The 18,438-nt window shown below is 37.2% G+C and overlaps 1 protein-coding gene across 1 annotated transcript in view; it reads left to right on the plus strand.

Annotated features, from left to right (window-relative positions):
• The first annotated feature begins 2,216 nt into the window (after positions 1-2,216).
• The window catches only part of LOC149176471 (Nucleotide-diphospho-sugar transferases superfamily protein), a 204,115-nt gene continuing 187,893 nt past the window's right edge, over positions 2,217-18,438 (plus strand). Inside the window, exons 1-2 of the mRNA XM_089419923.1 lie at positions 2,217-2,574; positions 2,793-2,848. Coding sequence (XP_089276049.1) covers positions 2,488-2,574; positions 2,793-2,848 — 143 coding nt within the window. The 5' untranslated portion in view covers positions 2,217-2,487. The remainder of the gene's footprint in view (positions 2,575-2,792; positions 2,849-18,438) is intronic.

Below are 18,438 nucleotides of genomic sequence, written 5' to 3' on the forward strand. Positions count from 1 at the left end.
TCATTTTCACTTGCAATAAACTCATGAATCCTTAAGCACATGAATAGCATTTTGTTTATAATCTGAGGAGGATCTTAGCACATCAAAACTAATATTCTTAATAAGATCATATCCCTTACAAACTAAGAAGAGTAACCATTATATCCTCGAAAAGCTAGGAGTAAATCAACATTCCTTACATAACCAAAATAGAAAAATTGCCATTTAAAAGGAAACCTCAACCAAGAGGGTAGGGAAAATAGTAGGAAGAGACAACCTATTACAAAATGCACATTATGAAGAATTCGCCAGAGACCTCATGATGCTCAAAATTGAAGTATTATCACTTTGAACTCCTACATTCCATATAGTTGGCCTAGCTTGTTCCATAATACAAATGTACTTGCCTAGCATTCTAACTTCACTCTGTCTAGTGGCTCTGCAGTGCAATCAACCCCTGCCTTTGCATTAATAGCCTTTGATTAATGTCTAAGCATTAAAAATGCTACATGGAGAATAGTCCATAACAGAGGAATGGCTAATGTGTTGAGCCCAATACGTGAAATATTCTATGGTTTAATAGACAATTTAATCCAATGAATTGTGACGAAGCAACCACCATAGGGAATAATGTATATATTAAATATATTCAATAATATCATATTTAATAATGTATATATTAAATACAATTAATATTATCATATTTAATAATGCATATAGATATAGTGAATCATATTTCCTCACATGGAAAATATTAGTATATTTTATATGGGGAATATATATGTTCCTTTATGAAGGGGCTACTCATTCTCAAGAAGAAGGTCAAAGTCATTAATTACATCAATACTCATCATGTACTATTCATTCTCAAGAAGAAGGTCAAAGTCATTAATCACATCAAAACTCATCATGTCATTTGTGGAAAATGACATGATCAAGAAAATCCCAATCATTGTTCTCAACTACCCAAATAAATTCAATTCACCCTAATAAATAATATTTAGTAATATATATAAATACAATCAATGCTCCTATAAAAATATATAATGGTATATATCTTAAATATAATTAGAATTATTATAATTAATAATATATTATAACTTAGAAATATATTATATCATATTAGATCTTAGGCTTTTATGATCCATAATGTAATAAGCATGTCTTTCACATTAATCACATCAATATTATCGATGTGATTATAACATATTTAATATATATGTGTGTGGGGTGTATATCTTAAATATATTTAGTAATAGTATATTTCTTGAATATAATTTGTAATGGTGTATATTAGTATTATTATATTTAATATTTTAATATACTAATTAATTTTGATTATTAAATTATAAATATAATTAATATGGTTATATTTATTAATGTATTACAATAATATTTAGTAAAATTAATTTTGATTATCATTATTTTTTAAAATTAATTGATATGTAGTTTTTTAAATTAAATTTATTATATATGTGAGAAAAATTTAATAAAAAATTTTGAATATGTTTTTAATAAAGGAGTTGTTTTTAAGTGTGATTTTTTGGAGTTTTCGGTCGATTTTTGGCTAGAATCCAGTGAAAAAATTTGTGTTGAAATCTTGACTTGTGTTGTTTAAATTGGTTTTTTCACTGCATACATAGATTCAACCCCTAAAAAACTTTTGGAGCACTTTGATTATGCAGAGTTCACTAATCAAACTTAGGATCTCAATGAATCCTTACTAGATTTTAGACAAATTAGATAAAAAAATATTTATTTTTTTTCAAAATTCATTAACAACTCGTTTAAAAAATTAAAAGGTTTGAAAAAATCGATTCTGTAATAAATGTTTTCGCAAATAAAGACAAAGGAAAAAGTTTTTTATACTCCTCCTATGTTGACAAACTTTTTTTTAATGGCACAAAAGTTTTAAGAATTGTGCAACACGTTATTTTGCTATCTATTAAATATAAATAAAATTAAATATTCAAAGTAAATTGATTTCTAATACAAAATTTGATAATTTAAAATACAAATCTAACTGGGCGCTGAACCCCCGAACCTGTACAACTGTAGATATATATATATTTTATATTTTAACTATTTACCTAACAACCTTTTTGATGTTAAAAGTCAACTTCAACTGCTCGTCAACCTTAAAAAGCAGTTCACAAACTGTCAATTTTCAAACCATGGAATTATAGATAGCTATGTAGCTCTAGCATATTCGTTGTGGATTTCGTTCGATGCCGTGACAAAATGAAGAAAAAAGGAGGGAGCCTTGTTTGAAGGGGGAAGGCATTACGTTGTCCAGCTGTGCAGACCTGCAATAGCCAATGGCAGCAGCCTTTTGCCCTACATGCTGTCCAACAGGGCGCTTGGCATATCCACGCTGGCACGGTGTTATTGTCTGACCTGAAAGTCCTTAATAATGTCCTAAATCGAATCCTCTCCCCGCCCCTTCTCATATTCGTAGGTCGGTTTTCTGGTGAGAAGGCAACTCTGCTCAGCCAAAGACCGTTCGCCATGGCTGGATGGGAGGCTTTGGATGCAGTTTTAGCTTATGCCAGTGAGGTCTTCTACAGTCCTTTCGCCATTGCAGTGCAGATCCATGTATGTAGTCGATACCGGTCTCTTGAAAAGGCTGTTTTCTGAATGCTCCCGAGCAGTTTCTTTGGTCACGGAATTAATAGATTTGTATGTTTTTGTTGGGGTGCGAGGCTAGTTCGCATCCTTCTCGTTTCTTCCGCTTATAGCGCTAGATATTATTAAAATGTTTCTGGTTTTGAAATAATTTTGAAATAATTGATGATCTCATTTGTTGTTTGTAGGGCTGCGTCATTTGTTTGATACTTGCTTTCGGGTGGGCTTCAGCTGCTCGCGTCAGGTAACTTTATTGCTGATACAAGCTCTCTGGTTTATGAATGGAATGCTTTAATTGGTAGGTTTTATCGGAGGGTGAGACATTTGATTTCATTTTTGTTGTCCTTAGATAAGCATTCTTTGAAGGTCAGTCTGCGTAGTGACCTAATTAGATGGGTAACACGACCCTTTCAGGATTGATTCAAGTGCTTTCCCGTGTCACTTAAGGAAAATGGTACATTATTTTGACAAAGTTCTTAGTTTTCTAATGTACAGCACACTCACGAAATCCTGATGAACAGAGTATCTGATTAATTAGAAACTTAATTCTAGCAATTCTCCCGTTTCCTTTTTAAATGGAAGTTGCTTTGAGAAACATCCTTTGAAGTTTGGGGTTGCATCGCATGCAACTGACATACTGCTATACATTGTACAGCTGGAAATCCAACCAACAGGGAATTTTCATTTGTAAATAAGGTGCTTTTCATATTCCATTGGAAGCAGAGCATTTCAGCTCTCACACACAGAAACAGATCTATCTATCTATCTATTTGTGTGCTTAATGAGTGTAACAAGGGCAGTGCTGCAAATTTCATTGTGTATATTTCCTGTCTCTGTGCATGCTGTGGCTGCAAATTTTTTTATTCTTTAACATGGTATTAGAGCAGTACAGGTCTGATTCTCTCACATGAGAGATCCGTAGTTACAAGATTTCCATGTACTTAGTCCTTGTAGATCATAGACGGTTAGGGTGGAGTCTAGACGTTAGGATGTAATTTTTGTGCTTGTATTTGCAGTATGAACTGAATGCGTTTGCAGAAGAAGAGTTTGCCACTCTGTGGAAGCAAGAAGATTTTAAATGTAATAATTTACTGTTTCAAATGTGTTGCAGCTGTTTGATTTATTCTTCGGAGAATGTGAAATGACTATTCTGCAGATACAATTGTCATTTCTTTTGTTGATCACATTTTGCTCAGAATCTATAATTCTCCCAATAGTCTGGTTGATCAAAATTTCCGTAATCGATGATTGAATCAGCAGCCATTGTGCAAAATATTTGGATCAACTTCAAAGTAAATCAACATTATATAATTGATTTTGAACAATAGCAATATGCCCAAGGTAATAGTGGGCCTTCTTGACGAAGAGTTGAGATTGTTGAAACCACAGGTTTTGTAGGTTCATTATACCTCTAGATCTTCTAGAGATAGTGAATGGACAGTCGTTTCGGAGGTCGACTAGGAGATCAACGGGATGGTCAACTGAACATTTGATTGGTTGAGCAAGTAGAACAAACTCTCCATTGGTGCACAAAACAAAGCAGAAATAACGGAGTTTGTTATGTGCCTGTTACCACTCAAACCAGCAGGGGACCTAAAAGGGGTTCCTAAGAGGGCAACTGTTAGGTTAAGGGCAATGGTGGAGGCTTAGCTCACTGTCACTACAGTTAAGTCTCCCTGCTCTTTACGGACTTTCACCGATGGGAGGAGTCCCGGTAGTGTAGGGATCAATCGTAAAGTATATGGCAATGGATAGGTGGAAAGTGACCCTAGAAACCCTTTCCCAAGGATGGAGTGAAGAATGGAACTTGCTTGCTCTTTAAGCAAGGGACTTGGTCCTCCAGGGTAAGGGATGACTCGATGAGGATTGGAGGGTTGAGGGAGAAGGAATAGGCTTATAGATGAGGTTCTCAATCCCTATAATCCTTGGAAACTTAGATTCCCAAAAAAGTGAAAAGCAATTAGTTAGCGGCCATGAAAGTTCAAATGATGGATAGGATATAATGAGAGTAATCAACAATGCTGTGCTTTTTGGCTAACGATGTTGTTGCATTATCGGTAGTTAGCTCTCCAATGTATTTATAATGCCATTCTAGATCACAGTTTCTTTGGAAAATATGAGGCTGTTTAGTTACATATTTCCAATTTCCTTATGGCAACATTTGAGGAGCTGTTTCCCAACGTTGTTTAGTTTGTAGGTAGGAGACTAGGAGTATGGATGGTCCTCGGGGCCCAAGAAGCATAACTTCCTATGTTCAGGAATCTTTAGAGAGTAGAGTCATTATGATTGTTTCAGATGTTTTGGCTTGGTTCATGTGGGCTTGGATCAGTGGTATGTCCCACTACGTTGAGACGTACATCCTCTATTATATATTACATAATGATATTGATAGGGATCTATTACCACCCAAATTAGCAGTCTTGTTGAGGTCCGTACAATACACTAAGATGGCACACACAGGACAAGTGCTCACTGCCACCTTTGCATGAGTCCCCACTCTTTACTCCCAAGTTCCAACTACTGAAGGCCTATGGGAGGATTCCCTACACAAAACGCTTCACCAAAAAGATTAATAGACTAGTGCCTAATAATGGAGTCTAGGTTGAAGATAGCAGTTAATTATTTTAAATTATGCCAATATGTAAATGATATTAACCCAGAAAATAACGTAGACCGACAATTAAAATTACTTACAACTCAAGATATTTCAACTTTTATGAACCCAAAAGAGTGAGTATAGAATGCCCTTACCAAATGTGGAAGATACTCTTGAGTTGTATTTAACATCCCTTGGGAAACTTTACCCTTAGGATTAAAAGAACATATGACAAAGTTGTGCCAGTATCACAGTATCCTTTTTCAATTCAACAGAGATGACATTCAATGCACAACAATGTAAACAAGTAGATGATTTTTCAAAAATACCAACAGTACACATCAAGTTACAATTTTCATAGTCTCACTCTAAGGAAGTTACACCAGCAGAATCTGATGTACAAGACTCAACAATTTAGAAACAATATCACTCTTTTACATGAATTAAAATATTAATTACCCTATCAACAACACAACTGACCAACTTACAAGATCTTCCCCTTACCACTCAATTTGCCTTCACAATTCTGCTGCCTTGCTGCCCTATTATCATCAGAGAGCCCTAACAGATCTTGTTGCTGTCCTAGAATGAACACTGTTTGCCCAGACTACCTTCTCCAGTACTGGCCTTCACTGTGCTGCCTCAAGTGTTGCTTCAGAGAGGAGCCGCTGCCACAAGATGGCTCACCCAGTCCCTCGCTGCCTCAGGTTGAGCCTTAGGGAAGCTCTACTGCCTTGAATAACTTCGTTGCCACAGAAAAATATTTTTTCAAGAGAGCCACTGCCTCAGACCAAGGTCTCAGGGGATTCCGCTGCCAAAATCTATCCCCCTAATAACCTCACTGCTATAGGAAATCTCCGTTAGGTTAGATGCATGCCTTGAATTTGGGTTTCAGGTCTGTCTTGCTACTTGCAGACCCTTGTTGCCCCTGTAAATGCCTTAACAGGCCTACATTGCCACAGAGTAACCGTTTGCTACCCAAATAAGCCACAGAACTTTGATACCAGAAAATTTTTCTCTCAGAGACCCTTGATTGACACAAACAGATAAATGATGCTTCGGAAATTATGCTAAACAGAATGAGGAGAAAGGATTGGCTAGGGTGGAATCTTTCACTACCGAAACCAATAAGAGATAAGGGGTCTTAAAACCCTCCAAGAGCCTCAGCTCACAAATCAGAAATATCCACAAACCATGATGAGAAAAATGATTCTCCTCTCTCCTTTTTATAGATTCCCTTTGGGGTCTTCCCTCCTAATTTTAATTTGAGGGGCTAACAAGTTTCCCTCCATTTTGCCCCAAATTTGGCATTTTCCACAAGTTTTCCTCCAATTACCCCAATTTACCCAATGTTACCCCAATAACATTGAATATTGGGTTTCCCTCTTTTTACAAAAGACTATAAGCCTATGGGGCTGGATAGGCTACTTCATCCTCCCTTTGGCAATTTAATTAGAAGAGGACATTACATTGTACCTTTGATAAGCGACTGTACTGTGTAAATCTGCTTGCTGTCCTGCAGCTTTAGATCTGAAAAATGTAAAAAAATGCAGGAACAAGAAGATAAATCCCCTTTCGAGGCCACCCAAAGTACGTATACACTCTAGACTGATGATCTAGGGGTCGAGTAAGCTATGACAACGAGTATATATCAATATATAACCTCCTAAGCTTTCAATTTATTACAAAATTTATGTTTCCAACAAGCTGGAAACTTGTTGCACAGATTTGTGTTAAAATCCCCGTTGGTGAAAAACTCAGAAATTTATCATAGCAAATATGAATGTTTTCTAATGGCTGGAATGTGTACTAAGTAACCCTAGAACATATGAAATATACTTGTAAATGTTAAAATTTGGGTACTAGAGGACAAGTGGTTCCTTAAGGCTTTGATCTTTGGCCTAGGGAAAAGTGTCCAAATTTATTTGTACTTTTCTCCTAAAGTGACTTTATAAGTGGTAAAGTCAATTTAATTTAAAAGTGACTTTATAAGTGGTAAAGTTACATTCTAATTTAAAGGTGACTTTATTAAAGTCAATGAAGAATTAGAAAGTGAAAAAGTGACTATGAAAATAAAAGGCTAAGTGGGTTTTTATTTAAGTGGGTGAGTTAAAAAATAGAAAGTGAGAATTAAATGCACATTTATTCTCATCTCTAGATCTAAATGAATCTAAGCCATTAGATCTTAGGGTAACCATAGTTTTAAAACTCCGACCCCGACTCGGCTGAGGATCGACTCCGACTCCGACTCCGAAACGGTAATGACTCGGCCGACTCGATTTCAATGACTCGGTCGTTGTAAAAAATACATTAAATATTTATTTTTTTTATAAAAAAACATAATTTTAAAGATTTTAAACATAATTTTAAAGATTTTCATTCATGTTTCCAAACACACAACATTATAATATAGATGGAAGACAAAATATGATCAAAGTAGGCTCATGAACCAATCCATTATATCAAAATGGTACCCAATGGCGATACATAGTCAACTGTCATACATGATCAAAGACTCAAAACAAAAAACACATAACCAAGGAGGCTAGAAATGGCCTCTACAACAAAAGTAAATTGTGACGGTGACCAGACTCCAGTACTAGTACTACTGGCTAGTAGCTACTGCCAGAGGAGCCAAGATCATGTCGATTAATCTCTGGATCATCATCATCAGAGTTAGACAGGGGGCCCCATGGCTCCTCCTCCTCATCATCATCTCCAACTACAATTGTAGAAGTGGTACTACTAGTAGGCTGTGCAACTGCAGCAGATGCAAGCTGAGATAGAGTAGATATGCGGCCGCGCTTCTGTCGTGGCTGAGCAGAGGAAGCACCTACAACTGGAGTCCTTGCTGACTGTGACACTGAGGCTGGTGGATTGGGATCTGCATTCAACTGAACAACATGTTCAAGTTCAACTGATGTCTCGATATCTAAATCTAAATCAAGATCCTCATCAGGATCAAACTCTACTGGACAACTCTCCACTACCCAATCTGATGTTGGATCAATGTCTTCCAACACAATGGGATCTGAATCAGGTCTTTTGTTCAGCAAATGGTTTCGTCTGAGCCGGAGGTTGTATTGGACATAAACTAGATCATTTAACCGTTTTTGATCCAAATGGTTTCTCTTCTTTGTGTGAATCCTCTCAAAGGCAGACCAATTGCGCTCACACCCAGATGCACTGCAAGTTTGACTCAAAATACGAATTGCAAACCTTTGCAATTCAGGACAATGGCCACCAAAGGCCTCCCACCATTGTGCTGCAAAAAACATAGGAGTGTAATGAGTTAGCTCAACAAAATTACAAATTATATCTAACTTTCAAATTATAAACGATTTAACAAACTTAAAAAAAAAGTAAAACTATTAAGAATTTGAAAATTGAAATTTTTGTTTACCAGGTTCATCTGCTTCTCTTGCAATCTTTGCTAGGTTCTTCCCAAAGGTACCTGATGCATTGCTGAAGGTTGTGGCCTGTCGGTGTATCTCCAACTGATTAGACTCCAATGGGATCATGCGATCAATGCAATCAATCAGTCCATCTCTGACCCCCCCCTCAAAGCTCCTGACTCCTTAGCTTTATAATGATACCGTGGGTTCAAAAAATGCTCAGCTGCATGTATAAGGCGATGGAGTTGATTGTTCCATCTTTGATCAGTGATTGCCCAAATGGGCCCATACTTTGCCACTCTATCCTTGTATACCGTCTTTATTTGCTCCTTTGCTTGATCCATAGCCTCATAAATGAAGCCCATAGCCAACCTTTCCCCATCCACCAACCGCAACACCTTAACTAGTGGCTCAAAAAGCTTCACAATCTCTGCTGCCTTTCTCCAAAAAGTTTCTTCATAGACTTTCCTTTTCAATTCTTTGCCTTCCGGTTTGTTAGACCAATTGCTTTGATTCCATTCATCACTGGAAAACATCTTTTGCAGGTTCTATGTTGGAAAAGCATAGATTGCAATATCAAAAAATGTGTAGCAAATCTAGTGATGGCAGGTCTAATAATATCCTTGCCCCCAGTGTGTTTCCTCATGAGGCTCAAAATCAATGTATGATTGTAGATAAATTTTGTTATGCTTTTGGCATGATCTATAGTGTTTTTGACCCACTCTATTTTTCCAATATCCTCAAGCATGAGGTCTATGCAATGTGCAGCACATGGGGTCCAAAAGATGGTCTTGTGTTTTTCCTCTAACAGTTTACGAGCAAGAACATAGTTAGAGGCATTATCTGTGATGACTTGAACAACATTAGCCACCCCCACCTCCTCAACAACCTGATCCAATAGCTGAAACAACAATTGCCCATCTTTACCTTATCGGATGCATCAACTGATTTTAAAAACATGGTTCCCTGTGGGCAGAAGACAAGAAAGTTTATGATGGTACGATTTCTTTGATCAGTCCATCCATCTGACATGATGGTACATCCTGTTCTTGCCCATGAGTCCTTGAACTCTTTCAAATACTCTTTAATGGATTGAATTTCTTTCTGCAAACGATACCCCCTTAGCTCATGCATATTAGGGCCTTTGAAGCCTTTTCCAGCAGCATGTATGGCATCAAACGTAGGCTCATAATATGGTGAACGAGCAGCATTAAAGGGAATATCAGCATCATACCACCATCTAGCTTTGTACTCACAAGCAGTCTCCCTCAATTCTTTCTTCCAATGGTCATCTAAAGTGGGTTGCATTTGACTTTTACTAACTTCAGGACCATGTGCATCTGATGGAGAGGAGGGAGTGAAATAACTTTTGATAGTCACATCAACCTTTTTCATTTTACCCTTTCCCTTATCTTGAATAGAACCAAAAGAGGGAGGAACATATCGGAAAGGGTTGGATGTATTAGCTTGAGGGATAGAGGAAGAACCCTCAAAATCATAATGGGGGTTGGTAGCCATCATTTTTTGTATCTTCCTCTTCCTCCCAATTTCAGCCTGTATGTCTCTTTGCCTAGCCTTATCTTCTTTAAATTTCTCAAAGCTGGCCAACAAATGCTTCCTAATCTCCCCAATTTCTGGTGAGGTACATGGGGTAATTTGGCCTCTAATCCCTGCCAAGTGTTGTTTTAGCCTATTAATGCCCCTAGGACCTTCCTTAATTTTCCTATGGCAAAAGTTGCATTGCATTTGACTATCAACCATTTCAACATATGCCCAAGCAGGATCTCTCACTCTAGGTGGCATTTTTTGACTAGGAAATGAAAGCAAACAATTTGAAAATGAAAAAAAAAACATTGATTCAATGTTCATTTCTTTGACAAAAAACACTCTCTAGGCTTTCTAGATATGCACCTAAAATTTAACAAGCAAAAACAGATTTATAGAGGTGAAAAAAATACCTCCAAGCACAAACTGCCTCCTCAAGCTTGCTCCAAGAATCAGCTCCTCAATGCTGCTCCAAATGGCTGCCCAAGAAGCTCCTCACTCCATCTACAATGCTCCCCCAAGACTCCTCACTGCTGCTCCAAAAACAAGCTCAAGAACTGCTCACTAACTCTCAAAGAAGTTCTCATTCAAATGCATGAGATTGCTGTGAGAGAATGAGAGCATTTGAGTGTGTTAAATAGGGTTTGGGAGGGGGAAATGGACCCCAAATAACATTTAGCTAATTCATAAAACACCTTGAAGTCCAAACCAATCAGCAAACCCCTTAAAATTTCATTAAAATAATGTTAAATCGCTGTTTTAGTGGGTTACGGGCCGCTGTTTATGACTCAGCCGAGTCAGTACGGGAAATGGCCGAGTTGGCCGAGTCATTCAATGACTCGGCCGGGCCGCTGTTTATGACTCGGCCGAGTCAGTACGGGAAATGGCCGAGTTGGCCGAGTCATTCAATGACTCGGCCGAGTCATGGCTGACTCGGCCAACCGAGCCGTTTTTTCTGCCGAGTCACTCCGGAGGGCAATGAAACGGACCAATTCGACCGTTTCCGTTTCGGAATGACCGTTTTTTAAAACTATGAGGGTAACCCAAAAGGTCATTTAGAGAGTAAAAGGAGAAGAGGAGAGAAAGATAAATTCATTCTTTCATAAACATTTGAGAGAAAGATAAGAGAGAGCAAGGAGAAAATTATTAAGGAATTTAGACTTCTGTGATCCATAACATTGTTAGATAATCTTCGGCAAAATCACATAATCAATCTTTTGTCAACGCGTTTCGAACCAACCAGTGTGGTTCATCGTCAGGACAAGTTGAAGACTAATCTGGTTAAGCTGGTTTAAATATAGTATGCAGAGATTCCAACGGCTATAATGCCAACGGCTAATTTTGACCAAAGGTCTTAGTCAAACCACTAATTATATTATTAATATTGCTAAAACATATAATTTATTTATAATAGTTTATATACTAAGGGAGTTCCTTTGTTATTTTTGAGTATGAATAATATAATATCATTCCAATGTTATTTAGTATTAAATTATTCTTATTCTAAAAAGTATTGTTACATTAGGTAAATTGTGTATTAATTTAATAATAATTGTTTAAAGCTAGAAGTCCAGAGGTAAACTCTAATATATTATTTTAATTAATTATATCAAAAGGCCCAATCGAAAATAAAAATAATAATTAAATCATCTATATAATTGATAATCCCAATATTATTAAATTAGTATTCTTGTTAAATCTTTAATATTTAGTTACAATAGGTAAATACATAATTAAAGAATATGTTTATTAATAATAGAGTATAGTTAAATTGTGTATTAATTCAATATTAATGTTTAAAGCTAATGGTCCAAAGGTAACCCTTATTATATTATTTTAATTAATTATATCAAATTGGCCCAAAAATAATCTATGTTTATTAAAAGATCTATATAATATATAATTCCAATGTTTTTTAAATTAGTATTCTTGTTAAATCTTTATTATTTAGTTACATTAGGTAAATACATAATTAAAGTATACGTTTATTAATAATAGAATATAGGTAAAATGTGTATTAATTTAATATTAATTGTTTAAAGCTAATGGTCCAAAGGTAAACTCTAATATATTATTTTAATTAATTATATCAAATTGGCCCATTCGAAAATAATTTATGTTTATTAAATAATCTATGTAATTTATAATTCCAATATTTCTAAAATAGTATTCTTGTAACTAATGTAACTAATTAATAAAGATTTAACAAGAATACTAAATTAAAAATATTGGAATTATACATTATATAGATTATTTAATAAACATAAATTATTATTTTTATTTTCGAATGGGCCATTTTGATTAATGAAAATAATTTATTAGAGTTTACCTTTGGACCATTAGCTTTAAACAATTAATATTAAATTAATACACAATTTACCTATATTCTATTATTAATAAACATACTTTAATTATGTATTTACCTAATGTAACTTAATAATAAAGATTTAACAAGAATACATATTCCTATGTCCCCAAGGAGAACATGACCAAGCTAGAGCCAATTGCAGACAAGGGCATCTTTGTGGGTTATAGCGAGACCTTCAAAGCTTATCGGATGTATATTCATGCGCAGAGGAAAGTGGTTGTCAGGCGTGATGTGAAGTTCGAGGAGGAGAGTGCTTTTAGGAGGTCATGAGAGTTAGAGAATCCAGAGTCACCAGACCCTCAGGAGCAGTTGAGTCACTCACAGGGATCCAATGGTCAGGGATAAGGAGGTACATCGATTACAGTGTCAGGTTCATCAGTGAGCAGTGGCTCTCAGAGTTAGCTGGGTGGTTCTTCGGGCAGCATGCAAGGCAATCCACAGAGCAGTTCACAGGGTAGTCCACTACTGGACAGTTCGCATGGTACTTCAGCATCTACAGGCACAAATTCAGGCATGAGGTCAGTTGGCAGGCCTTTAGGAGTTCAGGCTTCTGATGATGATGAGGATTCTTTCATTTCGGTGGGAGAAGTATGCTCAGGGAAGAGGAAGCCCAAGTGGCTTCAAGATACCTTGCGCGAGGCCACATCAGTTGCTGTGCCAAAGAGACAGGTTAGAGAGAGTAAACCACCTGAGCGGTTCTGTAGTTACATGGCATTGGTAACAAGCATTGTCTACTTCGAGCCTTCTAGTTATGAGGAGGCAGCCAACCAACAGATCTGGAGAGAGGCCATGATGGAGGAGTATTCTTCTGTTATGAAGAACGATGTTTGGGAGGTAGTGCCGAGGCCTGAAGGTAAATTAGTTGTTACTTGTAGATGGCTCTACAAGATAAAGCATGCTGCAGATGGCAACAACGAGAAGTTCAATGCTTGATTTGTGGCGAGAGGGTTCTCACAGGTAGAGGGAGTTGACTATGAGGAGACCTTCGCTCCCGTAGCTCGGTATACATCTATTCGCTCCATTATATCGATTGTAGTAGAGATGGGTTGGAAGATCCACCAGATGGATGTGAAGACCACATTTCTCAATAGCTTCATTCTGGAGGAGGTTTATATTGAGTAGCCACAGGGCTTTGAGGTGCATGGGAAGGAGTCCCATGTATGCAGATTGAAAAAGGCACTCTATGGCTTGAAGCAAGCTCCTAGAGCTTGGTACTCGAGGATTGATACATGCTTGCAGCAGTTGGGTTTCACAAAGAGTGAGGTTGATCCGAACCTATACTTCATTGTGGTGGGTGAGGAGTTGATCATCACTGGTGCAGAGAGACCCATTGAGGGCTGCAAGAGAGATCTTGCTTCAGAGTTTGAGATGAAGGATATCGGCTTGATGCATTATTTTCTGGGATTCGAGGTGTGGCAGGAGGAGGGGCATTTCTTCTTGGGACAAGGGAAGTACATTGTGGATATTCTTAGCAGATTTGACATGGAGGACTGCAAACCCATGTCTACACCTATGATCACTAACTGGAAGAAGCTTCACGCTTCTGATTCCGAGTTGGTGGATCTTACTCTATACAGACAGCTGATTGGAAAATTGATGTATTTGGTCAACACTCGACCAGAGATATGTTTTGCAATTAACACTATGTGTAAGTTCATGTGTGAGCCCAGGAGGGTGCCCTGTGTGGCTGCAAAACACATGCTTCGTTATTTGCAGGGGACTGTGGATTTTGGTCTGGATTATAGACAGGGTGATGGAGTGAGACTGGCAGGGTACATAGATTCAGATTGGGCAGGTTGTGCTTTAGATAAAGAGAGTACTTTCGGGTGCTGTTTTGAGTTGGGTTCGGCAATTGTGTCGTGGATCAGTCGAAAACAACAATCAGTTGCATTGAGCTCAGCTGAGGCAGAGTATATGGCTGCTAGTTTGGTTAGTTGTGAGGCCATATGGCTTCGCAAGGTGTTGTTTGGTCTATTTCGTCAGGCATTGAGACCTTTAGTAATTTACTATGATAATCAGAGTTGCATAAAACTCATGGAGAATCCAATTTTTCATGACAGGTCAAAGCATATTGAGATCAAGTATCACTTCATTAGAGACTATGTCCAAAAGGGCGCTGTCAAGATTGAGTACATTTCCACAAATGAGTAGGTAGTAGATATTTTCACCAAAGCCTTACCACGGGGCAAGCATGTCTACTTCAGTGACAAGATGGGAGTGGTGAGGAACACTTTCCTCGGTAAGAGGGAGTGTTAAAATTTGGCAACGAGAGGACAAGTGGTTCCGTAAGGTTTTGATCTTTGGCCTAGGGAAAAGTGTCCAAATTTATTTGTACTTTTCTCCTAAAGTGACTTTATTAGTGGTAAAGTCAGTTTAATTTAAAAGTGGCTTTATAAGTAGTAAAGTTACCTTCTAATTTAAAGGTGACTTTATTAAAGTCAATGAAGAATTAGAAAGTGAAAAAGTGACTATGGAAATAAAAGGCTAAGTGGGTCTTTATTTAAGTGGGCTAGTTAAAAAATAGAAAGTGAGAATTAAATGCACATTTATTCTCATCCCTAATCTAAATGAATCTCAACCATTAGATCTTAGGATAACCCAAAAGGTTATTTAGAGAGTAAAAGGAGAAGAGGAGAGAAAGATAAATTCATTCTTTCATGAGCATTTGAGAGAAAGAGAAGAGAGAGCAAGGAGAAAATTTCTGAGTAGTGAGGAAGTGAAGGAGAGCAGCAAGAAGACATTTCAGCAAATCTGGGCAACAACCTTTATTGACACGCATCCCAAGGCAAAATCGTATAGCAGGAGAAAGGCATAGAAATCAAGGAAGAGGGACAATAGTAATGGCATGAATTTCGAGGCAGATTTGCGCACAATGTTCGAGGCATTTGTACTGCTGGAATCCGTACAAGAAGTTTTGGGCATGTTTTTTGAGGCAGGCCGTACAACATTTAATGTTGTTTTGTTGCTGGAAAATTTATGTTTTGGCTATTTGCTAATTGGCACGATTTTTGAGGTGGAGTTCAAGCACGACAATCGAGATAAGGTGTAATTTGTGGTTGCTGGAGTTTTTAATGTGTATTTCAGTTTCTTTGTAAAAGATTTTTCAGAAATAAAGAAGAGCTCTCAAACTGGTTTTCCCCAAGAGTTGTAGGGGGTTTTTCCAGGGTCACATTGACCAAAAATCACTGTGTTATTTTCTGTGTGTGGCTGTCATAATTTTTCTGTGTTTTATTTCTGCAATTTCAGCAGTTGTGAAATCTCTAAATTTGTGTTTTCAGAAAATATTGTCATTTCCAGATTTTAGAATTTTGATCATGCTTGAATTTAAAACTAAATGCATGGAGTGACAAGGAAAATTGATAACCAGAGTAGGGCTTGAAATTTCTTCAGTAAAGCAATTCTAGAATTTAATCGAAGGTTTGGATAAGTGAAACTTACTTGATTGTAATGCTGAGCGCGACAAAGGCTAGGGTTACAAGGTTTTTTGTCCATCGGCATGCCGCTGCCAAGGTTCATGACTCAGTTTCACACCAAGTGATTGTGCCATGGCTTGGAGAAAGGATTCGTGGCTATTATGTGCGCAATGCCTGCTTCCAATCGCCGGTGTTGGATTTAGGAGAGGCTTCACACGCCAGCTTCACTGCTCTGTTTCGACTGAACTCCCAGGGAGCTTGCAGATGAATTCTCTACATTTATCATCTTATAGTGCTGTTATAAGTCTCTTTCTGTTTTCTTGCACTATATTTCTCTACGTTTTTCAATAATAGGGTGTGGCGGTTGTGTCCAATTGATTGGGGGAATTTATCGGTGGGTTTTCTTTCGGCCACTACCCCCTTTACCTTCTGCTCGTTGTGTTGTCGTTTCTTAAACATTGCAGAGTTGGGGGCGGTGCCTCCACATGTTCCCTCTTTGGTGGCCTCTAGTCAGGGGGTCTCACTCTCTAAGCCCCGACTTGAGATTTCATCCCCATAGTCAGAGAATAATCTGAATTTGTTTTTTGGTTTCAGATTTTATCAAAAGTACCAGTAGGGAGACCTTGATATTTTTGGTAAGAGAATCATTCTCTATCATTTCTCTCAAATTGTTTATCTAAGGAAAATGGGGTCTGTCTACAGATTTTCAAAGCCTACAATTTGAAGGGAAAGTTTAGTGAGACCCCCTCCAGCTTAAAGATTACAGTATTAAAATAAATTCAACCATTATATTGAACTCAAGGCTCTGTGGGGGTGCTAATGGAACCAGGTCTACAAATGGTTCCTTTGTCTCTTTCAAAGAAGCATTGCAAAGGCAGACCACAACCCTAGTAGATCAAAATCCATAGATTCCAGGACCCTATATAGTAGAATAGATGGAGAAGGCTCCGAGTATGGAATTAAATCTCCCCGAGGTTTCTTCCATTTTCTCTGTTATTCAATCTAAAGCAGCTATTTGTAGATTTAATAGATTTTGGCCTAAACCCGAAGCTTTATTTGAGTGGATTTTCTTCTTATGAACTCCAAACTATGACATATAACTTTGCCCAAATGTCTTTTTCCTATTCCAATTCAAAATACAAAAGGATCTGGATTATGCTCTTAATGAAGGGCCTTGGTTCTGGGGTAGTGATGGGATGTTCATCACTCCGTGGTTCCCTTGAGTTTGATGCCAATATTGTGGTGGTTTCTTCCATGCCTATTTGGGTGAGACTTCCAAATCTATCTTTTCCATTATGGCACCATAAAGTCCTTGAAAATATAGGAAAAAACATTAGGAAAATTTAAGAAAATGGATCTGGGAAGAACATAAAATGGTCTCTTCACTTTTGCCAGAATATGTGTGGAGATTGATCTAAGCAAATGACTCTCAGATCATATAAATTGAAACACAATAACTTCCACTGGTCATAGGTTTTAGATTATGAGAACACGACATTCCAATGCTGTGTATGCTTTCAAAATGGACACTTACATAATTCTTGTCCACAGGCAAAAAAGAATCCAAAGAAGAAGAAGAGGCAGTCAAACTGACCAAAAGGATGGCAGTTCCTAGAGCATTATCTTTATAAGGAAGAAGAAGAAACAAGAGAAGTAAACCAAAAAAAGAAGAAATGCGTGATATGGCCCAATAGGGAGTCAAACCAAATGAGGACACAATAGCCCAGTTAGTGACAATTATCACTCAACAGAAAGAAATGGATCGTGAGGACTCTTTGACATTGGATGGAATTGGGGGGCACAAGAAGAGGTCATGTCTCAGAGAGCTTGGATTCAGACAAAGAAATCCCACAAGCGGTACGTGATTTGTTTTTGGTTCTCGTTGAACCAAATTGCGATGGCTGGCAAAAGGTGAAAAAAAAAAAAAAAAAAGGAAAAGATTAACACAAATTGTTAGTGTTAATTCTATTAACTTTTTTGTTGGTTTGTTGGCTTATGCTCTGTGGTTCATTGCCAATTATTGAACCTTTCTATAGCCTTTCGTTTCTTTTCTTCTTTGTCATGTACTTTTCGATATTAGATGCATACACACTATATGTGTCTACAAAATGTAATTTCTATACCATTAATAAAAGTTATGGTTTTTTTTCTCTGTGGAAAAAAAAGTGAAACTTATTTTGATATGTCCCTTGTAATTGGAAATTTGCTAGATTTAGTGTATGATTTGCTGTATGTTAAGAGCAGAAATAAGGTTATATTTATCCCTTGGATAAAATGTGGGAAACTCAGCTCAAAACCCCAATGGTCAACTAGCTATGTCAAGATAAAAATTATAAACACAAGCTAGCAATATGTTATTGTTTTTTGTTCTATTTAAACAGTAAAAATAAAAGATTTTTGAATAAATTGGGTGTTGTAAATAAGCCTTACCTTGGCCCAATATTACCTCTTCAATTGCTGAGCAGCAAATGACAACCCTTCTGGTTTAGCCTTGCAATTTGGACAAGAAATAAGCTT

The sequence above is a fragment of the Pinus tabuliformis genome, chromosome 4_1 (assembly GCF_031772625.1).
Source record: "Pinus tabuliformis cultivar Carrire ecotype Pingquan chromosome 4_1, CPIR1, whole genome shotgun sequence".
Classification (NCBI taxonomy): Eukaryota; Viridiplantae; Streptophyta; class Pinopsida; order Pinales; family Pinaceae; genus Pinus; species Pinus tabuliformis.